Source organism: Diospyros lotus, chromosome 10 (assembly GCF_014633365.1).
Source record: "Diospyros lotus cultivar Yz01 chromosome 10, ASM1463336v1, whole genome shotgun sequence".
In the NCBI taxonomy this organism is placed as follows: Eukaryota; Viridiplantae; Streptophyta; class Magnoliopsida; order Ericales; family Ebenaceae; genus Diospyros; species Diospyros lotus.
The window spans coordinates 25,998,139-26,024,619 of NC_068347.1; the positions used below are offsets into that span (position 1 = coordinate 25,998,139).

The 26,481-nt window shown below is 37.0% G+C and overlaps 1 protein-coding gene across 3 annotated transcripts in view; it reads left to right on the forward strand.

Annotated features, from left to right (window-relative positions):
• The first annotated feature begins 11,530 nt into the window (after positions 1-11,530).
• Positions 11,531-26,481, forward strand: part of LOC127811321 (general transcription and DNA repair factor IIH subunit TFB1-1-like) — a 38,096-nt gene continuing 23,145 nt past the window's right edge. The window contains exons 1-8 of one of the 3 annotated variants that reach the window (XM_052351065.1): positions 11,531-11,923; positions 13,601-13,679; positions 14,313-14,374; positions 14,567-14,630; positions 15,455-15,593; positions 15,919-15,994; positions 16,117-16,212; positions 16,713-16,757. In XM_052351065.1, coding sequence (XP_052207025.1) covers positions 11,843-11,923; positions 13,601-13,679; positions 14,313-14,374; positions 14,567-14,630; positions 15,455-15,593; positions 15,919-15,994; positions 16,117-16,212; positions 16,713-16,757 — 642 coding nt within the window. In that variant the 5' untranslated portion in view covers positions 11,531-11,842. Of the gene's footprint in view, positions 11,924-13,600; positions 13,680-14,312; positions 14,375-14,566; positions 14,631-15,426; positions 15,594-15,918; positions 15,995-16,116; positions 16,213-16,712; positions 16,758-26,481 lie in introns of those variants that run through there. The other 2 variants (XM_052351066.1, XM_052351067.1) reach the window with 2 other exon arrangements.

The window sequence follows — 26,481 nt, forward strand, 5'->3', positions numbered from 1 at the left end:
ATTACTCGACTAATATATTTGTTTATCGACTAAAGGGTGATGATACTTGATTAAGAGCATATCTTAATCGATTAACATTTTTAACGCTTGATAGTTTAAAATGCTACTCAATTAAAGAGGTTTTGATACTCGACTAAAAAGTATCATTATTAGATTAAAACTTTTTGTTAGTCGATTAATAATTTGAATACAAAGACTCACTATTTATCCAATGATTTTTACTCAACTAAATCACTTAGTTATTCGAGTAAGAACAAAGTTACTTGATTAAACAATTTGATACTCGATTAAGAAGTATCATTACTCGACAAAAAGTTTCTCTTACTCGATTAATAATTCGAGTATAAAAACTTGACATTCTACTATTGAATTATTACTCGATTAATAAAATTTATTACTCAACTAATTATATGAAATATTCGATTAACGTGTTCTTTTTAGTCGATTAATGATACAAGTCCATATATTTGTCATTTTGCTTTAAATTTATTACTCAATTACAATATATGGTTACTCAATTAATATAACACTTAGTCAATTAACTATTTGATTATTGAAATAACTCCATCACATACTCAAATAATACCATTGCATAATCGATTAATACATACATGCTTTGATCTTTACTCGATTACAATGATAACTTAGTTGAGTGCAACACTTGTTACTCAAGTAAAACATTTCCTTACTCACTTAAAACAATAGTTACCCGATTACACAGATATACTGGTTAAGTAATCTTCAATCCATGGCATATCTTACTCGATTAATAATATTTAATACTCGAGTAATATTTGAAAGTTAGTTACAATTAACATTCTCAAACATAATTACTCGATTATAATTTAACTTTACTCGAGTAAAATATGTGTTAATCGATTGATGATAGTCTTTACTTAATTAACAATCTACCTTAGTTTTAAGCATATGTTTATCTATTTTGAAACTCTTGTTTTAGATTCTTTCAAACACTTAAATGATTTGCTTATCAAGTAGTAACATTCAACATTTGAAACATATTTCCACTTGAGTGTTCATCCTTAAAGTATAGAGTCATTCACTAAGGGCTTGATGTTTGTCACCTAAACATCAAGTGTGCATTTGAAATAGATTTCTTTTAAACCTCGAGTAATGTTTTACTTTAAGCTCACTCTATGTGTAACTTGATTGACTCACACTTGAACAAGGTTGTTAAAATCGGGATTTTAAGTGGGATCGAAAAAGTGTCCATAAAATCGGATCGTAAAATCGTAAGATTTTAGAGATAATTAAAAATACCCTTCAATTTTTATAAATATATGTTTATAATAACATAATTTTGTAGAAAATGAATTAATATCTTTTAATAACCTGATTATTCCTTATTATAGTTCAAAAGATTATATTTCCAAAATATAGCTCAAAAACTAGCAGGTTGGTATAGGCAATTTAGAGCCAAAATATAGGTAATTTAGAGGTAAAATATAGCTTAAAATTCTTTAGAGAATTCTTTCAACGTCTTCCATTAGATTTATGTTGCATTTTTTTCTTGATTTAACATTGATTAAATCAAGTAAAATCCCAATTTGGGGTTTGGTGGTCCATTAATTAATTACTTGTTTGTCTTGATTTACTTATACAATCAATGTTAAATCAAGTAAAAATTATAATCTAAATCAAGTAAATTGAAACTTATGCAATTAATGTTAGATGCTATGTGACATTAAAACTTATACAATAAATGTTAAATCAAGTTCCAATTTAGAGGCAAAATATAACAATTTATTACATAAGTTTCAATGTCAGATGCTATGTGACATTGAGACGTTGGAAGCATCCTCTAAATTGCAACTTAAATCAATGAAGGTCTTTGAATCGTAAAATCATTTAGGGATTTCTGAAGCGTAAAATCGTAAAATCGTATATGTAAAATCGAGATTTTATAGGATTTTATCCCAAATTGGATTTTACATGGGATTTGAATCGTTTAGGGGTCTTCGAATCGTAAAATCGTACGCATAAAATCGGGATTTTAACAACAATGCACTTGAATACTTAGAATATCATTATAAGCTATTAAAGTACACTAAAAGGCAGTAAGTCATTTGATTTCATTTGTGTGCTATGGACACTTTAGATTTAACCTTGAAACCCTAGAGTAACATATTAAAGATAATCTTGTTGAGGTTCATTAAAGTTTTTCATTAAATACTCATCATCAAAACATTCAAAATCAAACTCAGTAGAGATCTTCTCAGATGTTTGAACTTTTTTAGAAACTCCTTTCCTATTGAAAATTTTATTTGGTCATTTAAAAAGTTTTTCCTCAAATGTTCGAACTTAAGAATCTTGTACTCATTCATATATCTTCTTCCACTTTCAAAGCTCGAGCAATATTTTATTTAGGTATCATAAAGTCTTTTAGTAAAGGTGACAATTTTACTCAACTTAATGTGTATTTGATAAACTTAATTCATTTAGCATATGTATGATTGTAAAATATTTTGTCTAATGTGACGACATGGACAAAAGGGAACACCTTACATATTTATATCGGTGGGAGACAAGTAAAGGCTTGTAATCTTACTTTTTTTACGGATATGGGACAAATAAAGGCATTTAATCATATTTTTCTTGCATTTACTAACCAATATGTGTGTATGGTATAATATTAGTGCATTATGCATGCGAAGACCATACATAAACAATTTACCTATTATAAGTCTAGTAGTTAACTATTGGTTATGGCCATATCTATTGTTATTGAGCAATTAGTTGTAACACCTCGCTTTTTTTTATAGTGTTATTATGATAAAACAAAGTTATTTTTTTATATATAAAATCTTCTTATTTTTATCAAACATCTCATGACATGTGATTTAAGATCCAACCTTACATTGAAAATTAAACATACCCATTCAAAATATGTCACCTTACACATCATGTCATGTACTTTAGCAATAATTATTATAACATAATACAAATAACTTAAGACGTTTGATCTATGAAATGAGTAGCCACTAATTGTTCTCCTATTTTTTAATCTTTTATTTTCTTTTGGGAGTACTTGACCTATTAGACATGTCAAATAGCCATTAAGTGATCAAAGTATTTAGTGACACCCTTAAATCATTTTCCATGCACATGCGTACTTATGATCTAACTATCCAGACTTTATCACAAAGGAATTGCAAAAACACTTATTTATTTATCAATTAAACCAAACACCATGGGTTGGGGTAATTAACACCATTTACTTATTGGTAATGAATTATAACATTTTCTTTTAAGTCATCAGATCATTAAGAAATGACATGGTTATGTATGTATATTCAATAACATTAAATTGAGATTTAATACAATTACTTCTAAATTTTAAACACAACAATTTGGTCTAATATGCAATTTCATAAAGTTAAATATGCATAAATGTCAAGTACGTGGTCACATATGCAATAAATAGTAACTTGTGGGGTTTCGATGAATTTTGGCCTAAATATGAGGGCGTAAGTAAAAAAATTCAAATTTGTCTAAATAAAACTATAATAAAATATAATTTTCTAGGGTGAAAATGTCCCTTTTTAAAGTTCTCCTTAGTTTCTAAGAATTGCACGCGTACATTTTTCTTCTGACAATTTTTTTCATCGTTAACGATGCTCCAACCATTTTCAAACCAATCTTTTTGCCACTGCCAACCACCAAAATGACTCCCTATTGTTCGCCAACCACCATGCCATTGTCCATTCACTGTAAAACTATGGAAAGCTTGCTCTTTAGCCAATTTTTTAACGATTCAGTATGTGGATTGGTTTTTTCAGCAAACTTGAATTTCTTACTCTCTTATTACTTGTTCTTGCTTTACAAAGATTTTCACCCTCTTTTATCACTTTCTCACTACTTGGTGCATCAAAACGAAGATTAAACTCATTGTTTATCTGCTTACCCTTTTATCCAATTATTGGTCACATTTGAAATTTTCATGAGTCTGACCATCACCACCACTAATGTCATTATGTCACGTTGTCAACTTCACCAATCATCCCCTACTATCTAATTGGTTGATTCATAGTGATTTCAAATTATTTTTGTAGGGAATATGGAATATGTATAAACCATTATTTTTTTCTCATTTTTTTTGCTAAATCTTGTAAGATTTCTTCCAATTTCCTTCTATATTTGGTTGCAAGATGAATTTGAGCTGGATTTGCATCAAATTTGGATCAAGTCCAAGCAATATTTAACTGTTTCATGGCTTTAATCATTGGTTGTTTGGTGTTATTTTTGTTTATTTAACCGCACTATTTCTTCAAATTTTAGCCTTAAATTTCTTGTTTGTTTGTGATTGGCATTTTGTATCGAAATCAATGAGTTACTTTCTTTAGTGTCGTATTTGAGGCCCATTTGCTGGTTTGTTTTGATTGATGACTAATCATTGCGAAATCGAGTTGAAAGTAGGCATCAAAAACTAATTTAATACTTTCACATAATTTTTTTCATCTTGTTTGATGTTTGATATCTTAGAGTCAGTTAATTGAACTTGGGAGTCGAAAACCTCATTGAACTCTAGTAACCTCTACTTTAAAAATCTTTTATTAGTTTGTTCATTTCAACTATATTTGTATTTTATCCAACCTCAAAAATAGATCGGTAGTTTGGTTGTTTTGAGTTAATTCCAATTTTGAATGTAAATATCTCTCGATTCACTCAACATATTTCAATGAAATGAAGTCCGACAAACTTGCTTCAAACTCGTGCACAAGACCAATAATAGGTTCTAGCCAATTTGACTCAATTTGCTCGAATTTTGGGTCCAAAATGAACTCTTTGACTTAAGAGAATTACCCTTAGGTCTTACTTATTTATCTATTTACTTTTGGCTCCATAATTTCTTCTTGAGTTTTTGATAATTTGTCCAAATACTGTTAGATCTCTGTTATTGGATTTAATTTTTGATTCATTTAAAATTAATATTTAGTATCTGATGAGGGAATATTTACAGGGGGGCAATTTTACTGTACTACCCCTGGGAGGTTACCATTAACTCGGAGCCATGTGTGCCAGTAAAGACCAATATGCGATCGCCACGTGTCAAGACTTAGGAGCTCCACTTATCTTTATAATCTTTATTATGATTTTGAACTGGAAAGAGATAAAGAAGAAGACTAAGTCAACCAATGATATCTTTAAATATCCCAAGAATTATCTCTATTAGGGAAGATTATCTTTTTTCCCCATGGAAAGAGGATCAACCTCTCCTTTTGAAATATATCTTATCTCCTAAGGGAAAGGCCACGGGACATCTATAAATAGAGGGCAACCTCTACAGGTATGGGATCTGACTCCTAAGGGACTCATATATTATTTTTCCATTACTATTATACTCCTCTAAAACCCTATGAACTGACTTGAGCGTCGGAGGGATCACGGGGAGCAAGTCCCCACCCTTTTTGCAGGTACTTGGTTCGAGACAGAATAAGGTGATCGGCTCCGCATCATCAATTGGCGCCCACCGTGGGGCCATCGTCTTTTCTTTCTGTCTGCCAAGCACAATCTCAAGTCGCATGAAGCCAAATCAAATCAATTGAGAAAGAAGGCATTACACGTATGTGATAATAAAATTAATGGTATGTTCCTTCAATTAATATTTTTGCATCTGTTGTCGCCGTTTCGTTTTTCAATTATTGTTTTATTCAAAAATAAAAAATAAAAAATTGAAAAAGGGCGAGAGGAATTTTATATATATTTGAAGAGCCTTTCATAGAAGTTGGGGGCAGAAAGCATTCTTATGTGTATATATTATGTTATAAAGATAAGCTTGCTAAAAATCAAGCCCAGAAGTAAGAGTTATTTCATTCATATATATATATATATATATATATGCATATGGAAGCTTCCTGGGGATGCTGGGTTTTAAGAAAAAGCTATTAAGCATGTACATATGCATATTATATTATAAGGCATATGAAAGCTTTTTCAGAAGCTGAGCCGCGTTCGGCGTCGACGGCGCAGCAGGCTATGATCTGCTGGGGCCAAAACGCCATAGGATCTCCGTCTCCCTCGTCCCCGAGCCCATAAGTGTATTCTTCCTACATCCCTTCCGTGGCTGCTCTATCAGGCGGCGACGGGTTTATGTGCGGTATTTTGTCGAACACCTCGCAGGCGTACTGCTGGAATTTGAATGATTTGAGTACTGATGTCATTCCCCCCACCTTCCAAACAATTGCATATTCACATATCACTGCCGGTAAATATCATTAGGGGCTCGTATTATTTTGATAATGATTTTGGGTACTGTTGATTGCTGGGACAGTGTAAAACAAACATATAATAGTTTGAGTTCAAAACAGATTGCCCTGTTTTATGATCCCAATGTTAGTACGCTTGTTTTCAAAAAAGTTGTTTCCAACGAAGGATTCAGTTGTGGCAGTGTTAGAGAAAGTGGAATGGTTTGTTGGGGACCAAAGTCTGCCAACTTGGGAGTTTCGGCCGCATTAGAGAACTTTGAAGCCTTAGCTTCGGGAATAACTACTATCTATTGGAGAATTGCTAGATATATAGGTAGAGGCAAAAGGTTTTAATTTGAATTGCTTGATATAAATGCTCCAATGACTTGAATTTTAATTAGTTATGTTAAAATCCAGAACACTTGCGGATGTAGACGTTATGTCGAACCGCAAAAATAAAATACTCTCTTTAATTGCGGACGTAGGCATTACGCCGAACCGCGAAAACAAAATATTTGTTATTCTTTAATTGCGGACGTAGGCGTTACGCCGAACCGCGAAAACAAAATATTTGTTATTCTTTAATTGCGGACGTAGGCGTTACGCCGAACCGCAAAAACAAAATATTTGTTATTCTTTAATTGCGGACGTAGGCGTTACGCCGAACCGCGAAAACAAAATATTTGTTATTCTTTAATTGCGGACGTAGACGTTACGCCAAACCGCGAAAACAAAACATTTGTTATTCTTTAATTGCGGATGTAGACGTTACGCCGAACCGCGAAAACAAAACATTTGTTATTCTTTAATTGCGAATGTAGGCGTTACGCCAAACCGCGAAAACAAAATATTTGTTATTCTTTAATTGCGGATGTAGGCGTTACGTCGAACCGCGAAAACAAAATATTTGTTATTCTTTAATTGCGGATGTAGACGTTACGTCGAACCGCGAAGACAAAATATTATCATTCTTTAATTGCGGATGTAGGCATTTCGCCGAACCGCAAAAATAAAATATCCAATATTCTTTAAAATCTCGGTCATCAACTATAATCCAAGCTATCATGTGCATATGAAGACCGAAGGTTCGAAAGGCCTCGACAACGAAAGTCAAAGGATCAGATATGATCATCGGGGGGCCTCGAACCCCCGAACACTCAAAAACAAAGGATCAGATATGATCCTCGGGGGGCCCCGAACCCCCGAACACTCAAAAACAAAGGATCAGATATGATCCTCGGGGGGCCTCGAACCCCCGAACACTCAAAAACAAAGGATCAGATATGATCCTCGGGGGGCCTCGAACCCCCGAACACTCAATATGAAAGGATCAAATGTGATCCTCGCAGGGCCTCGAACCCCTAACCAGAAAACATGAACGACTCAAAGGGGACCACCCCTACTAATTAAGGCACCAGTTCGGAGGCTACGAACCTCTGCCAAATGAAGACCAAAGGGGACCACCCCTACTAATTAAGGCACCAGTTCGGGGGCTACGAACCTCCGCCAAATGAAGACCAAAGGGGACCACCCCTACTAATTCAGGCACCAGTTCGGGGGCTACGAACCTCCGCCAAATGAAGACCAAAGGGGACCACCCCTACTAATTAAGGCACCAGTTCGGAGGCTACGAACCTCCGCCAAATGAAAACCAAAAGGCATCAGTTCGGAGGCTACGAACCTCCGCCAAATGAAGACCAAAGGCAAGCGGCCTCGGCCCCCATAGCCTCAGCCAACGGCCTCCGAAGACGAGGCACACAGCCTCGGCCACCATAGCCTCGGCTAGTGGCCCCCGAAGACAAGGCACACAGCCTCGGCCAGCGGCCTCGAAGATAAGGAAAATTCTCGAACGTCACTATCACCTCGAGCGACCTAATCACCCTTTGCATGGGAAGACTGAAAAGGCACTGGGAGACTTAAGAAGCGAATTCAGCATCCGAGACTGCTAACCCAAATTTTTAGCAGAACTTTTTTACAGAGGCTCAGAAAAACAGTGACAACTACTCCTTCAGCTGCCCAACCTTCTTACTCGATCAGCTCAAGGAGTGGGGGGCAAGTGATGAGGGAATATTTACAGGGGGGCAATTTTACTGTACTACCCCTGGGAGGTTACCATTAACTCGGAGCCATGTGTGCCAGTAAAGACCAATATGCGATCGCCACGTGTCAAGACTTAGGAGCTCCACTTATCTTTATAATCTTTATTATGATTTTGAACTGGAAAGAGATAAAGAAGAAGACTAAGTCAACCAATGATATCTTTAAATATCCCAAGAATTATCTCTATTAGGGAAGATTATCTTTTTTCCCCATGGAAAGAGGATCAACCTCTCCTTTTGAAATATATCTTATCTCCTAAGGGAAAGGCCACGGGACATCTATAAATAGAGGGCAACCTCTACAGGTATGGGATCTGACTCCTAAGGGACTCATATATTATTTTTCCATTACTATTATACTCCTCTAAAACCCTATGAACTGACTTGAGCGTCGGAGGGATCACGGGGAGCAAGTCCCCACCCTTTTTGCAGGTACTTGGTTCGAGACAGAATAAGGTGATCGGCTCCGCATCATCAGTATCTAAATTTTTTAAAAGATTTTAGATATTACAGTGTTGGATCTAATTTAGCTAAATAAAAGATGTAACATTCAATAACACTAATATTAATAATCTTATTTAAGAAAAAAATCAATAACCCTAAATTTTAATGGAGAGATTGAGATAAGAAATAAGTATGAGTATTCAATGGATATTAGAGAAAATGATTAAAAAAATAACAATAGGTTTGACTCAATCATTATTTTTAATATAATTAAGTTAAGGATATGATAAATTAGTGATGAGATTAAATAATACTAGATTGTATTTAGGTGACACTATAATTTACTTGGAGGGTGATTGACAAAATAGTTTGACCGCTTATAAGTTATGCAACTTATAAGCCATATAACATTTTTCTTTTAAGTGTTTGACAATACTAATTAGTTTAAAAGTTATGTAGCTTAAACTCTACTACAATAGCATTTTAAAAAAGCTTGTGCCCCCAACTTTTGCAAAAAACACTATTGCGTTAACTGACTTATTTACCTTTTTGCCCTCAAACATTTTTAATATTTACCCTCATTGTCCTTCTCTACTTCCATCTTCCCTCGAGCTTCTATCATTATCGTTGTTGCTGACATTGCCTCTCATCCAAATCTATCGTTGCTATCGTCCAGCTAGGTCACCGTAAGCCACAATCGGGTTGGTGAGTCGTACCCGTCGATCGCCACCCCCATCTGCTTCAACTTCTCCTTCGTTGCTAGCCATCCGTCACCTTATTGGCCACTGCTGGTCGTCGTCCCCATCCTCATCTCCTCCCCCTGTGTGTATGTATGTGTGCAGAGATGGCAAACGGGCCGGGCCAAATCGGTTCGCTTAAAAACGGGCCAGCAGATTGCTGGCCCTAGCCCGGCCCTACACGGGCCCGCGAGCCAAACGGGCCAGCCTAGCCCGCCCAGATTTTTTTTTTTTTTCTGTTTGATACCATTTTTGGCCATTTAGCCCACTTTGACTACGTGGCCCATTTCCGTTTACCTACTTCCTTCTTTAGTTGCAGGCCAATTCCTTTACACCTGCCATTCTCAAAGTTGTAATGTATTATATCAGAAGTTACAAAATAAACAAGTAATTTTATAGATATTTAAAACAATTAAAATTAAATTAAATAAGAAAATGGTAGCCACCGCAACTAAAATGCTGCAAGGTTACACATTGTATCAAAGAAAGTGGTATGTGGCAGAAAACTGGTAAAGCAATCCAATCACAAAACATTCAACTATTTAACCAGATAAGCAATTAAAATTACTACTATATGAGCATACAAATTCCAGATGAAGAAAAACAACATGCTCAAAGAGTCATTTCTGGAGGCCAAATTACAAATAAGAAGAAAAAAAATAATTAAAAATTATGCCTCTAATATTCATATTTTTCATCAACAACTTGAACTTATCTTTAGCTAGGCAACAACAGACAGGCGGCGTGAGAGCAAGGGTAAGCAGCAGCAGGCAATGAGCGAGAGAGGGCGAGACGAGGGCAAGGGCGAGGGCGAGAGGCGAGAGGCGAGGCTTAGAGCGAGGGGCGCGGGCTATTTGGGGGGGTGTGGTTGATTAGCGGGCCAAACGGGCCAGCCCGACCTGCCACCATTTGGCTCGTCGGGCCAAATCGGCTCGACCTTAAATGGGCCAGCAAAATGCTGGCCCTAGCCCGGTGCCGGGCCGAGCCTCAACGGGCCAGCCCATTTTGCCATCTCTATATGTGTGTGTGTGTGTATATATATATATATATATATATATAAACAACAATAAACATATATTTTATATATAATAATATTATATTATTATATTTTTAATATAAATATATAATTTATTAATATTTAATGATAAAATTTTACATCATTTAATATCATGTCTATTTTAATATTTTTGTTCAATTTTAATAACTTATCAACTCTTTCAAACCAAACACATAATTATTAATTATTAACTTAAAAGTATATTTATCTAAATACATTATCAACTTAAACACTATTTAATTTTTAATTTAAAAACTAAATAACTTGAAAAAAAAAAAGGGTAAGCCAAACACCCTATTGATTTGTGAAAGATATAAATATAATATGAATGTGTATTGAGTACATAAAAAAAAATAATAAGTGGTTCTCCAACTCAAAGAAGAGCTCTACAGATTTGACACTTGCCATTTCTGCTGCATAACCTTTGCATTTGAATTTCACGTGCCATTACTCCCAACTGTCTACAGAGAAGAAATGTGGAAAAAGGAAGATTAATTGAGTCTAATTTTAGATTGAACCAAATACGAGTTTAAGTCATTGTCAAAGTAAGTATCGTTAATTTGTCATAATTAAATCAAACATGTTATAAATGTTCCACTGAGTGAGTACGAGAATTAAAAAAGAATATAAATATAGATATAATTTATTAATTTTTTTAAATAATAAAGATAATATATTATCCGATGCGAGGTAGCAGGGTTGGGTACGTGGATCCCATTCCTTTAAGAGGTTTACGTCGTTTTTCTTTTAATGTGTTTGTGTCGGATAAATTTTATGTTGCTATGTAATATAAAAATTTGATCATAAATAAATTATAATAAATTTAAATATCAAAATATTAATCTAATAATAGATAATAATACTCCCGTTACAGCTCAAGTTACGTGGCCGTACTTGCCCAAAAAGGTTAACATGAGAACATGTAGTTTTGGGGCACAGACGGATTTTGGTAAAAACTTAGGCCAATCTGTCAATATATAAATATACGCTCAGAGGTTTTCGCAAGGCTCATGCCATTTGCACCAGGTGGCGCTGGCGCCCACAACCTCAGACGACGCGACGGCGATTGGCGGTCCTGCACCCGTCACTCCCAGTCTCTAAGCACAGGATCGCTGGTCTTTCTCCAATAGTATATATCTAGATCGCAAGTGGTTTCTCGACTTTCCAGCAGCATAGCCCTAGAAGAAACCGACTCACTGTTCTCTATTATTTTCCCTGCCCAAATTGTTCAGATCAGTGCGGAATTTTGTTGCCTTAGCTCGATTGGTTTCGATTTGATCCTCTCGTCTTTGTAATCCGAGAATGGGAGGCGGGAAGGTCGTCAAGCGTGCCAAGTACAAGCCTTCAGTGAAGGACCCTGGTGTTCCTGGCGTACTGGACATGGTGATTCTTTCAAATCTTTGTTTTTGTTTGTATGCGTGACTGCAATTTATGTCTGCCCACACACGGACATATGGTGTATCTGGAACTTGGATTTGCGGAGGGAAAAGGGAGAACGGGAAGAAGAAAAACACTGAATCGGAATTTTGATGGTATATGCATGTGTCTTAATTTGGTGGTTTGTGAGAAATGAGAAGAAAATAACTAGTCTTCCAAATACAACTTTTTTTTTAAGGTTTCCTTTTAACCTTCCTTTAATCGTCCCAGTTCCAAGCACCATTAACAAGCAATCTTTGATAAAGTAGAAGTCATCGGAGTAATACATAGATAATTTGTTTCATGGCAATTTCCTAGTGTGATTTTGGCGCAGCTGAAGCCAATGCTGAACTGATGTCATCCCTAAAAAAAAAAAAAAATTACTGTAGATGATTGCATGCCATTGATACCCTAAGCAGTGTTTAAAAAAGTGCAAAGTGCCGCATGCTTGGGGCTTTTTTTGTGTGAAACTCAGTGACTTTAGCTGAGTGCTATTAAAGGGCGTTTCAGAAATACACTTAGTTTTTTTTTCATCAAACAATATGGATGGTTGGATTTGTTTTAAATTTTTACAATAGTTTGGCTGCTTGTATGGAATCCTTACCCCAAAAAGTTATTATCAGATCTTCGAAAGATCTAAATAAAATCATATATACATTTGTTTAAAATAAGAAGAAGTCTCAGTTATATTTACCAAGCAAAAGATATTGAAGGAAACATGTTATTAGGTGTAAATTAGGGGTTGCTAATTTATTCTTAATTGCTTTAAGTTAGGGATTGATGATTGATTCCAGATTATTGTAAATTAGGGATTGATGATTGATTCTTGATTGTTGTAAATTAGGAATTGCTGATTGATTCCAAATTAGGAATTGATTGATTGGGGATTGTTGTAAATTAGGGATTGATTAACTGGGGATTGTTGTAAATTAGGGATTGATTAACTGGGGATTGTTGTAAATTGGGAATGATTTTTCCTTATTCTTCCATCCATCCTCTGTATAAATCATGTTATTGAAATAAAATGGATTTTTTTGCCAAACTTTTACAAAGAACAAAAGAAGACTCAACAAAATAAAAAATTACAAATTAAAAAAGAAGTTTTAGCATATTCAGATCCTTTAACCAGTTTATCTTCCAAGTTCCATCAGGATCAGCAATTGACCAGATTATATCCTTTTATATGTCCCCTATGTGTTTTTGCTATGGTTGCATGAACTTGTAAATTGTTATAAAGTATAAAGGAAAAATGGTATCTCATCTTTTGTTAGATTTGCAACCCTAATTCTTATTTAATTTTTTAATAGTTTATATGTTTTATGCATATAAAAGTTTATACTCTTTATCTTATTTATATGCGCTCACTTTGCACTTTGAGCTTAAGCTCCGTACCCTTTTGTGCTTAAGCCTTAAGTGCACTTAGTGCTTTTCAAAACACTAATCCTAAGGCATTGTGAGAAGGTCACTGACCTTGAATTTGGGTTAGTTGTATTGTTAGGAATTATGAAATGCATTAATAAATTCATGTTGTAGTGATTGAGGATTAAAGGATTCAAACCTTCTAATGGAGAAAGTTTAGTAAATGTCTATTGATGATGTATCCGTGGTTCTTGGTTGCAAATTTGAACCATTTCAACTTTTCAGACAGAGGAAAGGTTCATCTTCAGGCCTAACAACCCAGGATCTTCACCAAGCCTTGACGTACAGTTCAAGTTGATTAAAGGTATTACTTTGGTTCATGTTTGGTTTTTGATATTTTTCGTCAAGGAGCCTTAGGCTTCTTCAGTATTATTCATAAATCTTATGTACTTTTGGTCTACTAAAGCAATTAAGCAAATTATATAACTTGGAATGTTTTGCAGGAGTCTTTTAATAAAATTACTGTTCACTTTCTGCCTGTCTTTTATTCTTCCAATGCATGGTTTAATGCCTTATCTGGGAACTTGATGCTATAGAGGTATAATAAAAAATGAAAGTAATGTATCAAAAGAAGACAAAGGAATTGACAATAAATTTGTTTATTTGTTAGGATAGAAAATTTGAAAAAAAAATGAATAGATTTTTGCTGTTTGCATTATCTAGAAAAATGCATACATGTATGTAATTTGATTTGTTTTTCTCTTGAGAATTCTTGTACCAGAAAATAGCATAAATATTCGTCCTTCTTGCAAAGTTGGGAACCTCATGCACTAGGGATGATCTTTTTGTACATCTTATTTTTTCTATTGGTACCAAAATTACAGTTTCAAATTATTTTAGGTACTCACCCTACGTAGATATATATGAATTTTAAATGCCATGTGTTTTTGATTGAATTTTTAATGTGCCTCCATTGATCTTTGTCATGAACTGCCAGGACACAAGTTCACCAAGGAGGGATCACATAGGCAAGCACTGCTTAATCTCACTCATGGACAGGTTGCTTAGGCAAAATTGCCTTTTGTTTTTCTTTAGTTATTGAATTCTTGTTGCAGTATCTCAGTTCATTCTCAGCATTTAACCTCATGAATCAGGATTATCTGTTCATTTCCCTTTTTCTGACCTATTTAATGGACATGAGGTTAATTTATCATGAATGAAACATGAAGTGCTATGAATGCATTGTTGCAGGGTGGGAGTTACATTTTTGAGTTTGAAAACTTCTCTGATCGTGATGTTTGCAAAGAGTTTGTAGGTAGGTCTCTATTCTGGCTGCAATAATTATTCTTCGGCTTTTCAGCCCAAAATAAGACTGGATTTTCACTTTGGTTGATTTGGAGTCCATTAATGTTACTAGTTTTGCTGGTTATATTTCTTATATGCATTTTTGTAGCATGTTATGCCCCCCCCCCCCCCCCCCCCCAAAAAAAAAAAAAAAGAGAACAAAGAAAAAGAAGAAAGAGGGAACCGACAGATGTATTTATTTTTTTCACTTCTCGTTGTTGTTGATCTATCTCATATATCTTCTTTTGCCGATCTAGAGATTTTATTCTTGCATTATCTCTATGAATGAATTGTTTAACTTGAGCCATTAACTGTACAATTGTTTAGGATTTGGTTGTACCGGATCTGTCCTTGAGGGCAATTGTTTTATTACAAAAAGAAAATCTTAGGTCTTTTAGGGGACAAGTGTTAATTTGCAACACTTCCATTCTTCAAAGAATTTAGATATTAATCTTTTGTGTTGGCATTTGAAAAATAGCTTTTTGTACCAAGAGAAAGTTTAGATGGATTATCTAATTGACATTATGATTGTTCTATTTCTGGCTTTGTACCAGGCTATTTTATAAATGAAATTTAAAATGCTGTGTTCATGAATTACATCTACTTAAAGTACTCATCTGAACATTTTTATATTATTATGTGATAACTATTCATATAATAGCATAGAATGCTATTGAAGGTTTTTATATTTTTTTGTGTGTTGTTAACCATCATAGACAACTAGCTAAAATTTTTCTTATTTTTTGGTTGAACGTTTTTTACTTTAGTATCTTGCATCTGTTGCTTCTTGAATAGGCAATGCTATTGCCATTGCTGGAGAAGCTGGCAAAAGTGGTGGCAAAAGTGGCTCTGAGAAATCTGCTGTTACACCTCATGATGAACAACTTACCACTGCAGAAATGGAGCGTCGGATTAAGCTACTGCAGGAAGATGGGTAAGTTTATATTGAAAAGACAGTTTGATACTTTGATTAATGCAATCGTACATTCAGACTTATAAGAGTTTGATATACATATAAATGTGTGTGGAAAAGTAATAATAGACTTAAGTACTCAACTACATGTGATTGTTTCTATTAGATGAGTGATGAACAAATGTTCTCACCACTAGGAAAGCACAAATGTAGAAGTTAATTGAATTTGCTCATAAGACAGGCCACTAGCTTCTAAGCTCTTTGCTGGAGCTTAACACCTGTTTCAAAGATGTTAGCAATCTGGCACATAGTTCAGTTTGTTGGCACTAACATCTATCCTCCACAGTGAGTTGCAGAAACTCCATAAGCAATTTGTGATAGGAGGTGTTTTGACAGAAGCTGAATTTTGGGCAACAAGGAAGGTTAGTAGTTATTAAGATATGATTCAAACATTTTTGTTTTTAGAGCTTCATTTTCCTTTGAACTCCTGTACAGCACTGGGATGCTTGTCTGACAGAAAGTCGAATTTACAAATTAAGTGCAGAAGTTGCTGGAAGGAGACGCCCGAAAGGTGAAAAGACAGCGGGTGGGGTTTAAAAGTGCAATGCTTGCAGATGTCAAACCATCAGCTGATGGTCGGGTACAACATATATGCCTCTCTTTCTCTTGGTTTGTGTGTGTGTGTGTTTTTTTTTTTTTTTTTGGGGGGGGGGGGGGGGGGAGGGTGTGCATGCCCCAGTGTCGTATGTTCATGTGTCTTTGTGTGTTCACATTTAGGTTTCTCTGCATTTGCATTTCCTTTGCATGTTTATTAGTATGAAAACATGAAGATTTCTAGATAAAAAAACCTACTCGAAAATGTTGAAGCTCTAAGGTAACAGATTTTTCTATCCCAATCCAAATGCTAGTTTCAAAACATCTGGATTACTGACTAAACCCTAATAGGCCGTTCTGTAGCTAAGTTAACAGACTTTTTTTCTTTCCTAACATCTGCGATGAGTTGTTGAATTGCTTCATTCCTTGCAAAAATATGTGGTTATGTTCTTCAGTAAGATTTGTTTTCTCAACTATTTGGATTACTATTTTCTTGTAATCACATAGAAGGTTTTGTTGTTAATTTATTTTGAATTTATTTTTCAGTCAAATCGAGTTACTTTCAACTTGACGCCAGAGATTATTCATCAGGTATGATTTCTATCTTTAACTTTCCTTAAGCATTACCTTATTTTGGATTTTGAGCTTTTAGGATTCCTTTTATCCTTTTTCAGTTCATATAAGCTGATGTGCTTTTGCTTTGGCTGGTTATTAAACAGCTGTAAGCTACATACATTACAACTTCCTCTTTGTGGAGGTCAAAGTTAGGCAATTGGAAACATACTTTGTGACACAAGTTACGTTATTGCTTGGGCATTTAGAATAGGGGTAATTTATTGCTTGTTATTCTTGCTTGTTACACACCTAAGTGACTATCACATTCTTGTCAGTATCTTCTTTGAATTGTAACTAGTGGCTTATGTCCTGTCAGTAGAGTCTGTCTCATGTGTGGCCCACGATAGGGGTGTAAATGAACTAGTATGTTCGATTAACAGTTCGTGAACAAGCTCAACTTGAGCTTGTTTATCTTCATTTATTAAGTAAACAAATGAATTTGAACAAAAAATCTCTGCCCATTTAATAAATGAGCTGGGCTCGAACAAAAGCTTGTTTTGCTTGTTTGTGCTCATGAACAAGCTCATGTTAAGTTCATGAACAAGTTCATTTTATAATTCATTTAAAGATCATTCATTGTTCGTTTAAAATATTTTATACTTATATTTTATATATTATAGTCCATATAGTGTATTATTTATAAATGATTATATAATCAATTTTATTTTTAATTAATTATATAATTAATTTATCCTTTTAATGAACAATTTTTTTTTTTCCAATGAAGATATTTATCTTTTGAATATGCTAGTTTATTATTCGAGAACAATAAGCAATTCTGAAAATGGCCAACTCATTTATTAGGTTCATTTTTTGTTCACGAACAAGCTCGAAATGAGTCTCGTTTAAGTTAAACGAACTGAACACGAATATGAAAATATATAAATGAATTGAGCTTGAAAACATTCATAAGTAAACGAGATTGTCACGCCTCAAGGTTTAACCTAGGGTTTTTAAGGGAATTTGGAAGAAATCGGGGGAGAGAGAAAGGAAAAGTAGGGGGAAATCAGAAGAATGGAGGGAGATTTCAGAGAGAACAGGGAGAGAGAGTTTGAGGGAAAGAAATCAAATATCTTTCAACACCTGCTATTCTCTAGCTACTCTAGCCTATTTATAGGTTGTCTAGGCTTCTAGTTGCTAGAACAACTGAAAGGTACATATAGGGAAACAACAAAGTACAATAACTAACTAATACATATAATATACTATGACTAATATACCCTTGGGGTCGTAACAATCCCCCCTTATTGAGAGGTTTCTTGTCCCCAAGAAACTACTACAACTGTGTTGATGTTTCGTCATCCAATTCCCGCTTGCTCTTCTTCTTCGTTTTCTTCCCCTAAACCTTCCATATTCAGTAATTGTAAGCACCCCCGCCCGGATATCCCAAGCACCCGGACTACCCGAACGGGAGCACCTACGGGAGGAGAAAAGAATGAGACACCAGACAAAAACCACCCCGGCATGCATACTCAAAGATGAGAGCAACGGAAGCGAAGAAAAACACATGTATGCACTACGGGTACCCCGCTAACACAGCGGTCACAAGATAAATAAACAAACACAAACTCCTGTGCCGAAATACACAAGAATCGAGAAAACACCTGGCACAGTAGAAAATAATAGAGTAGACCCTACACAATCATCAGAGTGGATAGGGATTGACGAGACTGCCTGTACACCACACCGACTCTGCCGTTAAAGCTGACTCCCTTGCTATGGCCCACGTAAGCGCACCACAATTAAAATCTCAATGAGTCTTATATTTATTTTAAATTAAATCACGCTAATAAAATCCTCGAAGCCAGCTTAATAAATTAAATTTAAATCAGACGACTCAAATTTTCATAATTAATAAACGAATCGAAACAGACGAAGGGAGGGTATAAAATATGAGAAATCACAGGGTTTCTCACGGGAATTAAAGAATACGAGGAAAGGATTAGGATCTTGCCTGAAATTAGCTGATTCCGACCTCTCTCAAGCTCCCGAGGTAAATTAAATCATTTCCTGGCAAATAACACCACCGGGACTCAAATTAATTAATTTTAATCGCGTAAAATTTATAATTTAAACATATAATGCTTCTACAAATTATTACCCACGTACCTGATCACTTCCCATGCCGACAAATCCCAAAATTCATTTATTTTTTTTCCTTATTTATTTTTCTTTCCTTTCTTTTCTTCTCTTTTCTTTCTTTCTTCTTCTTCTTCTCTTCTTCTTCCTTCTTCTTCCTTTCTTCTCCCACGCTCACGCTCACTGCTCCAGCGCCATTTTTCTTCTTCTTCTCTTCTTCTTTCCTTCTCCTTCTTCCTTTCTTCTTTCTTTTCTTCTTCTTCTTCTTCTTCTTCTTCTTCCGCATCTTCCTCCATGCGCACAGCCGCTACCAGCCACCGCCTCGGCCAGCTTCCATGGCTGCAACAGCTGCGGCCGTGCCACCGCCGTAGCTCTTGGCTGCTACTTCGCGCCACCACGAACCAGCGCTCCACGTCGCTGCAAGGCCACCATCGATGGCTGCCTCCCCTCGCGAGCTGCTGCCCTGCCTCACTCAGCGGCCATGGCCGAGCTGACTCGGAGCTTCCATGGCTGTCACCTCCCTCTTTCTCCCTCGTTCGATCTCTCTTTCTCACTCCCTCGGTCTTGATCTCTCCCCCTCGCATGAGCTCTCGGCCTTAAACTCTCTCCCGAGCTCTCCCTCTCCAACTCTCACCCTCTGCTCCTCTGTTTTCTTTTTTTCACCAGAAGCTTCAAGAAGCTTCAACGAGAGACACACAAAAATAACACTTTTTTTTTAAATAACTTAAATTAATTAACTAAATTTAATTTCAGTAAATTTAGTTTACACTTTTATTATTTTTATTATTATTATTTTTTTTGGGGGATATTACAATTCTCCCCTCCTTAATAGAATTTCGTCCTCGAAATTCGCGTTCAGTCCATGTCCTCAAGATACACTCACAATTCTCATGATATTACTCATCAACATTTCTGGAACATTCCATATCATCATTTTCCAGTTCCTATTGACTTAACACACTAGCACAACTTCACAATCCATCACCTCAATAGGGCCACGATATAATCGCCAATACCTTAACTAGCTTAAAGAACGTCATCAATCATATATTACATACAACCACAATGTTCTCCTATTACCACTTCATAACTCAACCGTTCCCCAAAGCTATCTCGACCACCTATCAACCTAAAGGCAACTCAAAATTCAGTGGCATTCAATCCTAATGATAAACTGACTCGCACCACCAGGCTCAATGCGAACCCAGCTAATTCCAGATACAACCGGTAGTGACAGGAGTAGAGCCACCTCCTTGCATGTCGAGAAGCTAATACTCGATAACGTGACCGGAACCTGCCACGTACTTACGCTCCATGAGAATGTGGAAACGATACGACATCCTCAATCAAGAATTCAACAGCAATATCCTTTAGTCTGACTTTCGCCAACTGATTCTTAACTAGGTACACAGCATTTTCTCGGCAGTACTTTCTCTCATAATTTGCCGCGAATGCTCGGGGTCTCGTTCATAAATACGGGTAGCCGTTTAGTCAGGACTATCAAGGAAAAAAAAACACTCTCCACTCAATACATCTCGGAATCTAAAACGTCACCAGATCTCCCCTCCTTATAGGAATCAAGATACCCAATTGTGGTTTATTCAATGACCACCAATCCTAAGTCTTGTCCTTGCTACTGATCTTAACTCCCAATAGCTAATTGGACCGTACCTCTTCTTGACCGTTAATTACGAATCCTGAGCTCCTCGAAGACTCAATAGGCTAGTTAGAACACGAGCTCTAGAACTGGTGTTATCAACTCCGTAGCCTACTCGACTGATAGCACATCACCGTGTCAACAACTGTTCTAATTCCTAAGGCATCTCATAAGTCGCCTCAAAAACGAAAAGCAACTTAAAGATGTGGTTAAGCGTTCATCTGACTGGCATAACAAGCCATCTCATGTTTCTGCCGATGTACCACTTGACCAGCACCCAGGGGAATCTCATTTTCTCACTCGGTCAATAATTGACCCTAGGGCATGTGGTCCGTAATCAGTACCGCGCGTACTCATAGCAACCACTACCCTTACAGCAAAACCCAACAGTTACTTAACCCTATAACTAACTTCAGTCCTAGCCATACACCTTGGTATCTCCCACCACATCAAAGCTTAGAGGGTTTTTTTTTTTTCTAATTCACTTTATCACAGACGCTCCACAGCGATCCAAAATGTCTACTATCACCTTTGCTTTACCCTATTTATTACAAAATCTCACAACCTTAGTCTTTCGACACGCCAATCGCGGCGTCACCTGAACTCTACTTCACCTGTGAGAACTAAAGACCTATACCCTATTTAGGTCGTGATGCTAAATCTCCAAATAACATAACCACTGTAACCTCCAAGTCCATAATTCCTGTAATAGTCCCTCGGTTACTTCCCATCATAGATCTCTCTTGGAATAAGATCGACCCTAGCCTTATCGTAAATACATTCACACCAAGCACACATCTCGGTGCCTACGGATCTACCATTAACCATCGAACTCCTATAGCACATTTTCACATGGTGGGACCTTCCCGTATCACTCTTGGCAAAATTCAATCATGAACCTCCAGGTCACATTCTACCACGACCTCATTACATAATACCCTCAAACATTGCACATGATGTTTCTCACATAATTCTCATCCTTATAAAACTCGTAATTTACAACCACACATTTGCATTACAGCCCCCTACCAATCATACTAACTAAAACTCCCCTCGTCACCCTTGGCAACCGAGATAACTTCATCTTCCAAGTAGGCTAAGTCCTTATTGCTAGCTATGCTAGAGCCGGGTTCAACAGGTCCCTCTAATGGCTGCGACGGTTCCCTCACGGTGGCTTAGACTGACCAGGTGTCAAGTAGTGCTTCAATCCCGAGCACATCCTATATCGCCCCCTGATAAGGTTCCCAAATGACAACTTGTTAGCTCCTAGCCCTGGCAAAAGTATTATAATGGGAACGAAGACTCACATCATTCATCATTACTTTAGTCAGTCGCCTCCATATGTCCTTCATGTGCTCACGGGCGAACAGGACTTGTCTCTCTGACAATCCCCAAAAGATCTCATGAATCGACTCTTGAAACAACTCATCAAGACGATATATATAACTCACACGGTATTCCACTTCGTCTTGCCCGCCTCCCTATCCAGAAGCAAACTCCTGTTACCACTGACACCATTAACAATGCAATTCTGGGAAGGCATCCAAATTGGGTAGGGGTACACTGGGATCTAGACCTTCGGGTCCTATTGGGAATACTCAAAATCTGCATACAACACTAAACATCCGACAACTTTATGAAGGCGAAATCACCATCTTACCCAAACACCTAGGGGCAGGCACGTGTTCTAAATAAACCTTATTCATACCATTTCACAGTCCCTTCCTAACGTGCATTTATCACCCTTGCACGAATATAAATTGGGACACGATCTCTTACACGAATCAGCAAAACACAACTGGGACACAGTCTAACCCTATTCGGTTCACTTAGATATCCCTAACTCTACTCGACAACCTTGGTGTACAGGAACTCGTCCCTCAAAACTGACTCAAACTACGCTCTGATACCAATATTGTAAGCACCCCCGCCCGGATATCCCAAGCACCCGGACTACCCGAACGGGAGCACCTACGGGAGGAGAAAAGAATGAGACACCAGACAAAAACCACCCCGGCATGCATACTCAAAGATGAGAGCAACGGAAGCGAAGAAAAACACATGTATGCACTACGGGTACCCCGCTAACACAGCGGTCACAAGATAAATAAACAAACACAAACTCCTGTGCCGAAATACACAAGAATCGAGAAAACACCTGGCACAGTAGAAAATAATAGAGTAGACCCTACACAATCATCAGAGTGGATAGGGATTGACGAGACTGCCTGTACACCACACCGACTCTGCCGTTAAAGCTGACTCCCTTGCTATGGCCCACGTAAGCGCACCACAATTAAAATCTCAATGAGTCTTATATTTATTTTAAATTAAATCACGCTAATAAAATCCTCGAAGCCAGCTTAATAAATTAAATTTAAATCAGACGACTCAAATTTTCATAATTAATAAACGAATCGAAACAGACGAAGGGAGGGTATAAAATATGAGAAATCACAGGGTTTCTCACGGGAATTAAAGAATACGAGGAAAGGATTAGGATCTTGCCTGAAATTAGCTGATTCCGACCTCTCTCAAGCTCCCGAGGTAAATTAAATCATTTCCTGGCAAATAACACCACCGGGACTCAAATTAATTAATTTTAATCGCGTAAAATTTATAATTTAAACATATAATGCTTCTACAAATTATTACCCACGTACCTGATCACTTCCCATGCCGACAAATCCCAAAATTCATTTATTTTTTTTCCTTATTTATTTTTCTTTCCTTTCTTTTCTTCTCTTTTCTTTCTTTCTTCTTCTTCTTCTCTTCTTCTTCCTTCTTCTTCCTTTCTTCTCCCACGCTCACGCTCACTGCTCCAGCGCCATTTTTCTTCTTCTTCTCTTCTTCTTTCCTTCTCCTTCTTCCTTTCTTCTTTCTTTTCTTCTTCTTCTTCTTCTTCTTCTTCTTCCGCATCTTCCTCCATGCGCACAGCCGCTACCAGCCACCGCCTCGGCCAGCTTCCATGGCTGCAACAGCTGCGGCCGTGCCACCGCCGTAGCTCTTGGCTGCTACTTCGCGCCACCACGAACCAGCGCTCCACGTCGCTGCAAGGCCACCATCGATGGCTGCCTCCCCTCGCGAGCTGCTGCCCTGCCTCACTCAGCGGCCATGGCCGAGCTGACTCGGAGCTTCCATGGCTGTCACCTCCCTCTTTCTCCCTCGTTCGATCTCTCTTTCTCACTCCCTCGGTCTTGATCTCTCCCCCTCGCATGAGCTCTCGGCCTTAAACTCTCTCCCGAGCTCTCCCTCTCCAACTCTCACCCTCTGCTCCTCTGTTTTCTTTTTTTCACCAGAAGCTTCAAGAAGCTTCAACGAGAGACACACAAAAATAACACTTTTTTTTTAAATAACTTAAATTAATTAACTAAATTTAATTTCAGTAAATTTAGTTTACACTTTTATTATTTTTATTATTATTATTTTTTTTGGGGGATATTACAGTAATTGTCTTCTACATTTTTGGGCGGGACTCAATTTATCTCTACATTTATAGCACAATCCTAACTGCCTTCTCTGCTCCATGGTAGGTGATTTAACTGCGTTAGGGTTAGGATAAACCCTAGAATTCAAATTTCCTTGATTTCCTTCTGACTGTTGACTGAATGAAGGCTGAATTTCCGTTAAGATTGTGTACTTTTTGAAAATCGCTTCCAATGCAAGCTCCTGTAGCCCTGCCTTCTCAGCAGCCTGCTTAACAGTAGCAGGCTGCATCATTTTTGCAATTGGCCTTAATTCATCCTTAAGGCCACTTATGAAACTGGGAACAAAATATTGTTCTGTTAAAGCAGGCTGAGAATTAACATTAAAGACCTGAATTCTTCAAACCGGATCTGATACTCCATCACAAATCCGTCTTGTTTTAGTTTGTTTTACTCTTCAATCACATCGGTCATTGATTTCTCTCCAAAACGATCACATAGATCCTCCACAAAGTCAGTCCAATTAGCCTCAATTATCCTCATCTTGATCCAACCTTGATACCTCGACTCAGCCATATCATTAAGATAGGCTGCAGCAAGGTTGATCTTTTGTCCTTCCGCAATATTATAAATTATAATACTGGAAAAACCTCTCGCATCTGCAGATCCACCTTCTCGATGTTGATCCTTCAAAAACCGATATCTCCACCCTTGGCATGGGAGTATAATGAGAGGTTTGAGAAAAACCTCTTACCCAAATTACTGGCTCCAGGCTCTGAAATTCCTTAGCCTCTTGCAATCCTGAAACTCAAGGAAGAATTCCATCACCGGGCAGGATTGGATTGGAAGCAGATCTTGGTGGAAAATCTAGTCCTGAAACTTGAGGAAGAATTCCATCATCAGGCAGGATTGGATTGGAAGCAGATCTTGGTGGAAAATCCATTAATAAATGAAATTGAGGCAATAATGTTGACAGCATGTTGAACATGTTGTTTATTCTCTAGCCAAAATTATCAAGAGGTTCGTTGTTTTTCTCAAGTTCTTCTCTCTGTTTCTCAAGTTCTCTCTGCACACTTTCTCATGTTGCAGCACTGTCTTCCTTGCTGCGACTCACTGCCTCCTGAGTCTGCAGCATTCCTAATTTCAGTGCCTCCATTTTCGCCTCAAGCTGTTTCATCTGTGTTCCTTCAGCCATTTCTTCAATTCACTTGCTTCAGAAATCATCTCTAATCAATTCAAGGATCGCCTATGAGCAACAGTCACCGATGATCAGCAATCGCCTGTGCAACTACTTCCAAAATCGCCTAAATTTGTTTTCTAAAATCATCTGCCTGAATTGCCTAAGTCCAATGCAGTAGCTGAGGATTGGCTGTTATGAATCCACCTCCTTAGAATTGAGTGGCTCAATTACAGCTTCTTGAAAATTGATTGGATTCTGCTTCACTAGGACTGCTTATGATCAGCCAAGAATCAATCGGAATCATAGCCAAGAACCATTGGCTCTTATACTGAATGTCACGCTTCAAGGTTTAACCTAGGGGTTGAAAGGGAATTTGGGAGAGAGGATAGAAAGGGAGGGGAAATCAGAAGAATGGATGGAGATTTCAGAGAGAACAAAGAGGGAGAGAGAATTTGAAGCGAAAAAATCAGATATCATTCAACAATTGTTATTCTCTAACTACTTTTGCCTATTTATAGGCTGTCTAGGCTTCCAGTTATTAGAACAACTGAAAGGTACAAATAGGGAAAGCAGTAAAGTGCAACAACTAACTAATAAATGTAATATACTATAACTAATATACCCTTGGGGTCGTGACAGAGGTTGAGCCCCAATAGAGCCAAGTTGGGCTCAGTTTGGCTTGTTTACTCCCCTACCCAACAAGGACGATCAAAGCGGTTTATTATTGGGTTAATAATCCTAATCTCTCCTTTTATCCTACTACAACTCCTAGTGTAAGATGCTGATTTTACAATTCTAAAGACTACTTTTTCTCTGCTGAAGGTTGGTCCAACATACTACCAAGATTGTGTCCAACAACCCAACTTATTGAAGGGGCATCAATGCCGTTTTATGATTTGTAACTAGTAATGACGATGCTTACTTTTTTTCTTTTTTGGCTAAATGAAGTTTACCTTTTTTCAATAAGAAAGGGAAGAATCCTTTTTTCACTCCCTTTTTCTTCTCCTAATGGAAGGGTTCTATGGTTCCTATGCCATGTGTTTCCAGTCCAATGCCCTAGTCTGATGGTTGGGTAGGGCCATCCTAGCAGGGAGTTTTTTTTCCCACTGCAAGCTGTCAATGAAATCTGAAAAGACAGGCCTCCTCTTATTCAAAAGTTGGCATATTAATGCATATTCTTAATGAGTTGGCTGAAAAACCTGGGACTCTACTTCAGAGGGGTTTAAGCATAGGAATACACAGGAGATATTGTTGTAGATCTGTAAATTTATTTTTAATTTATAGAATAACTGTGTACAGCTAGGAAATTATATATTTACTATTTAGATTAGTTGATTCTTGATTCTTAGGAATCCCAGA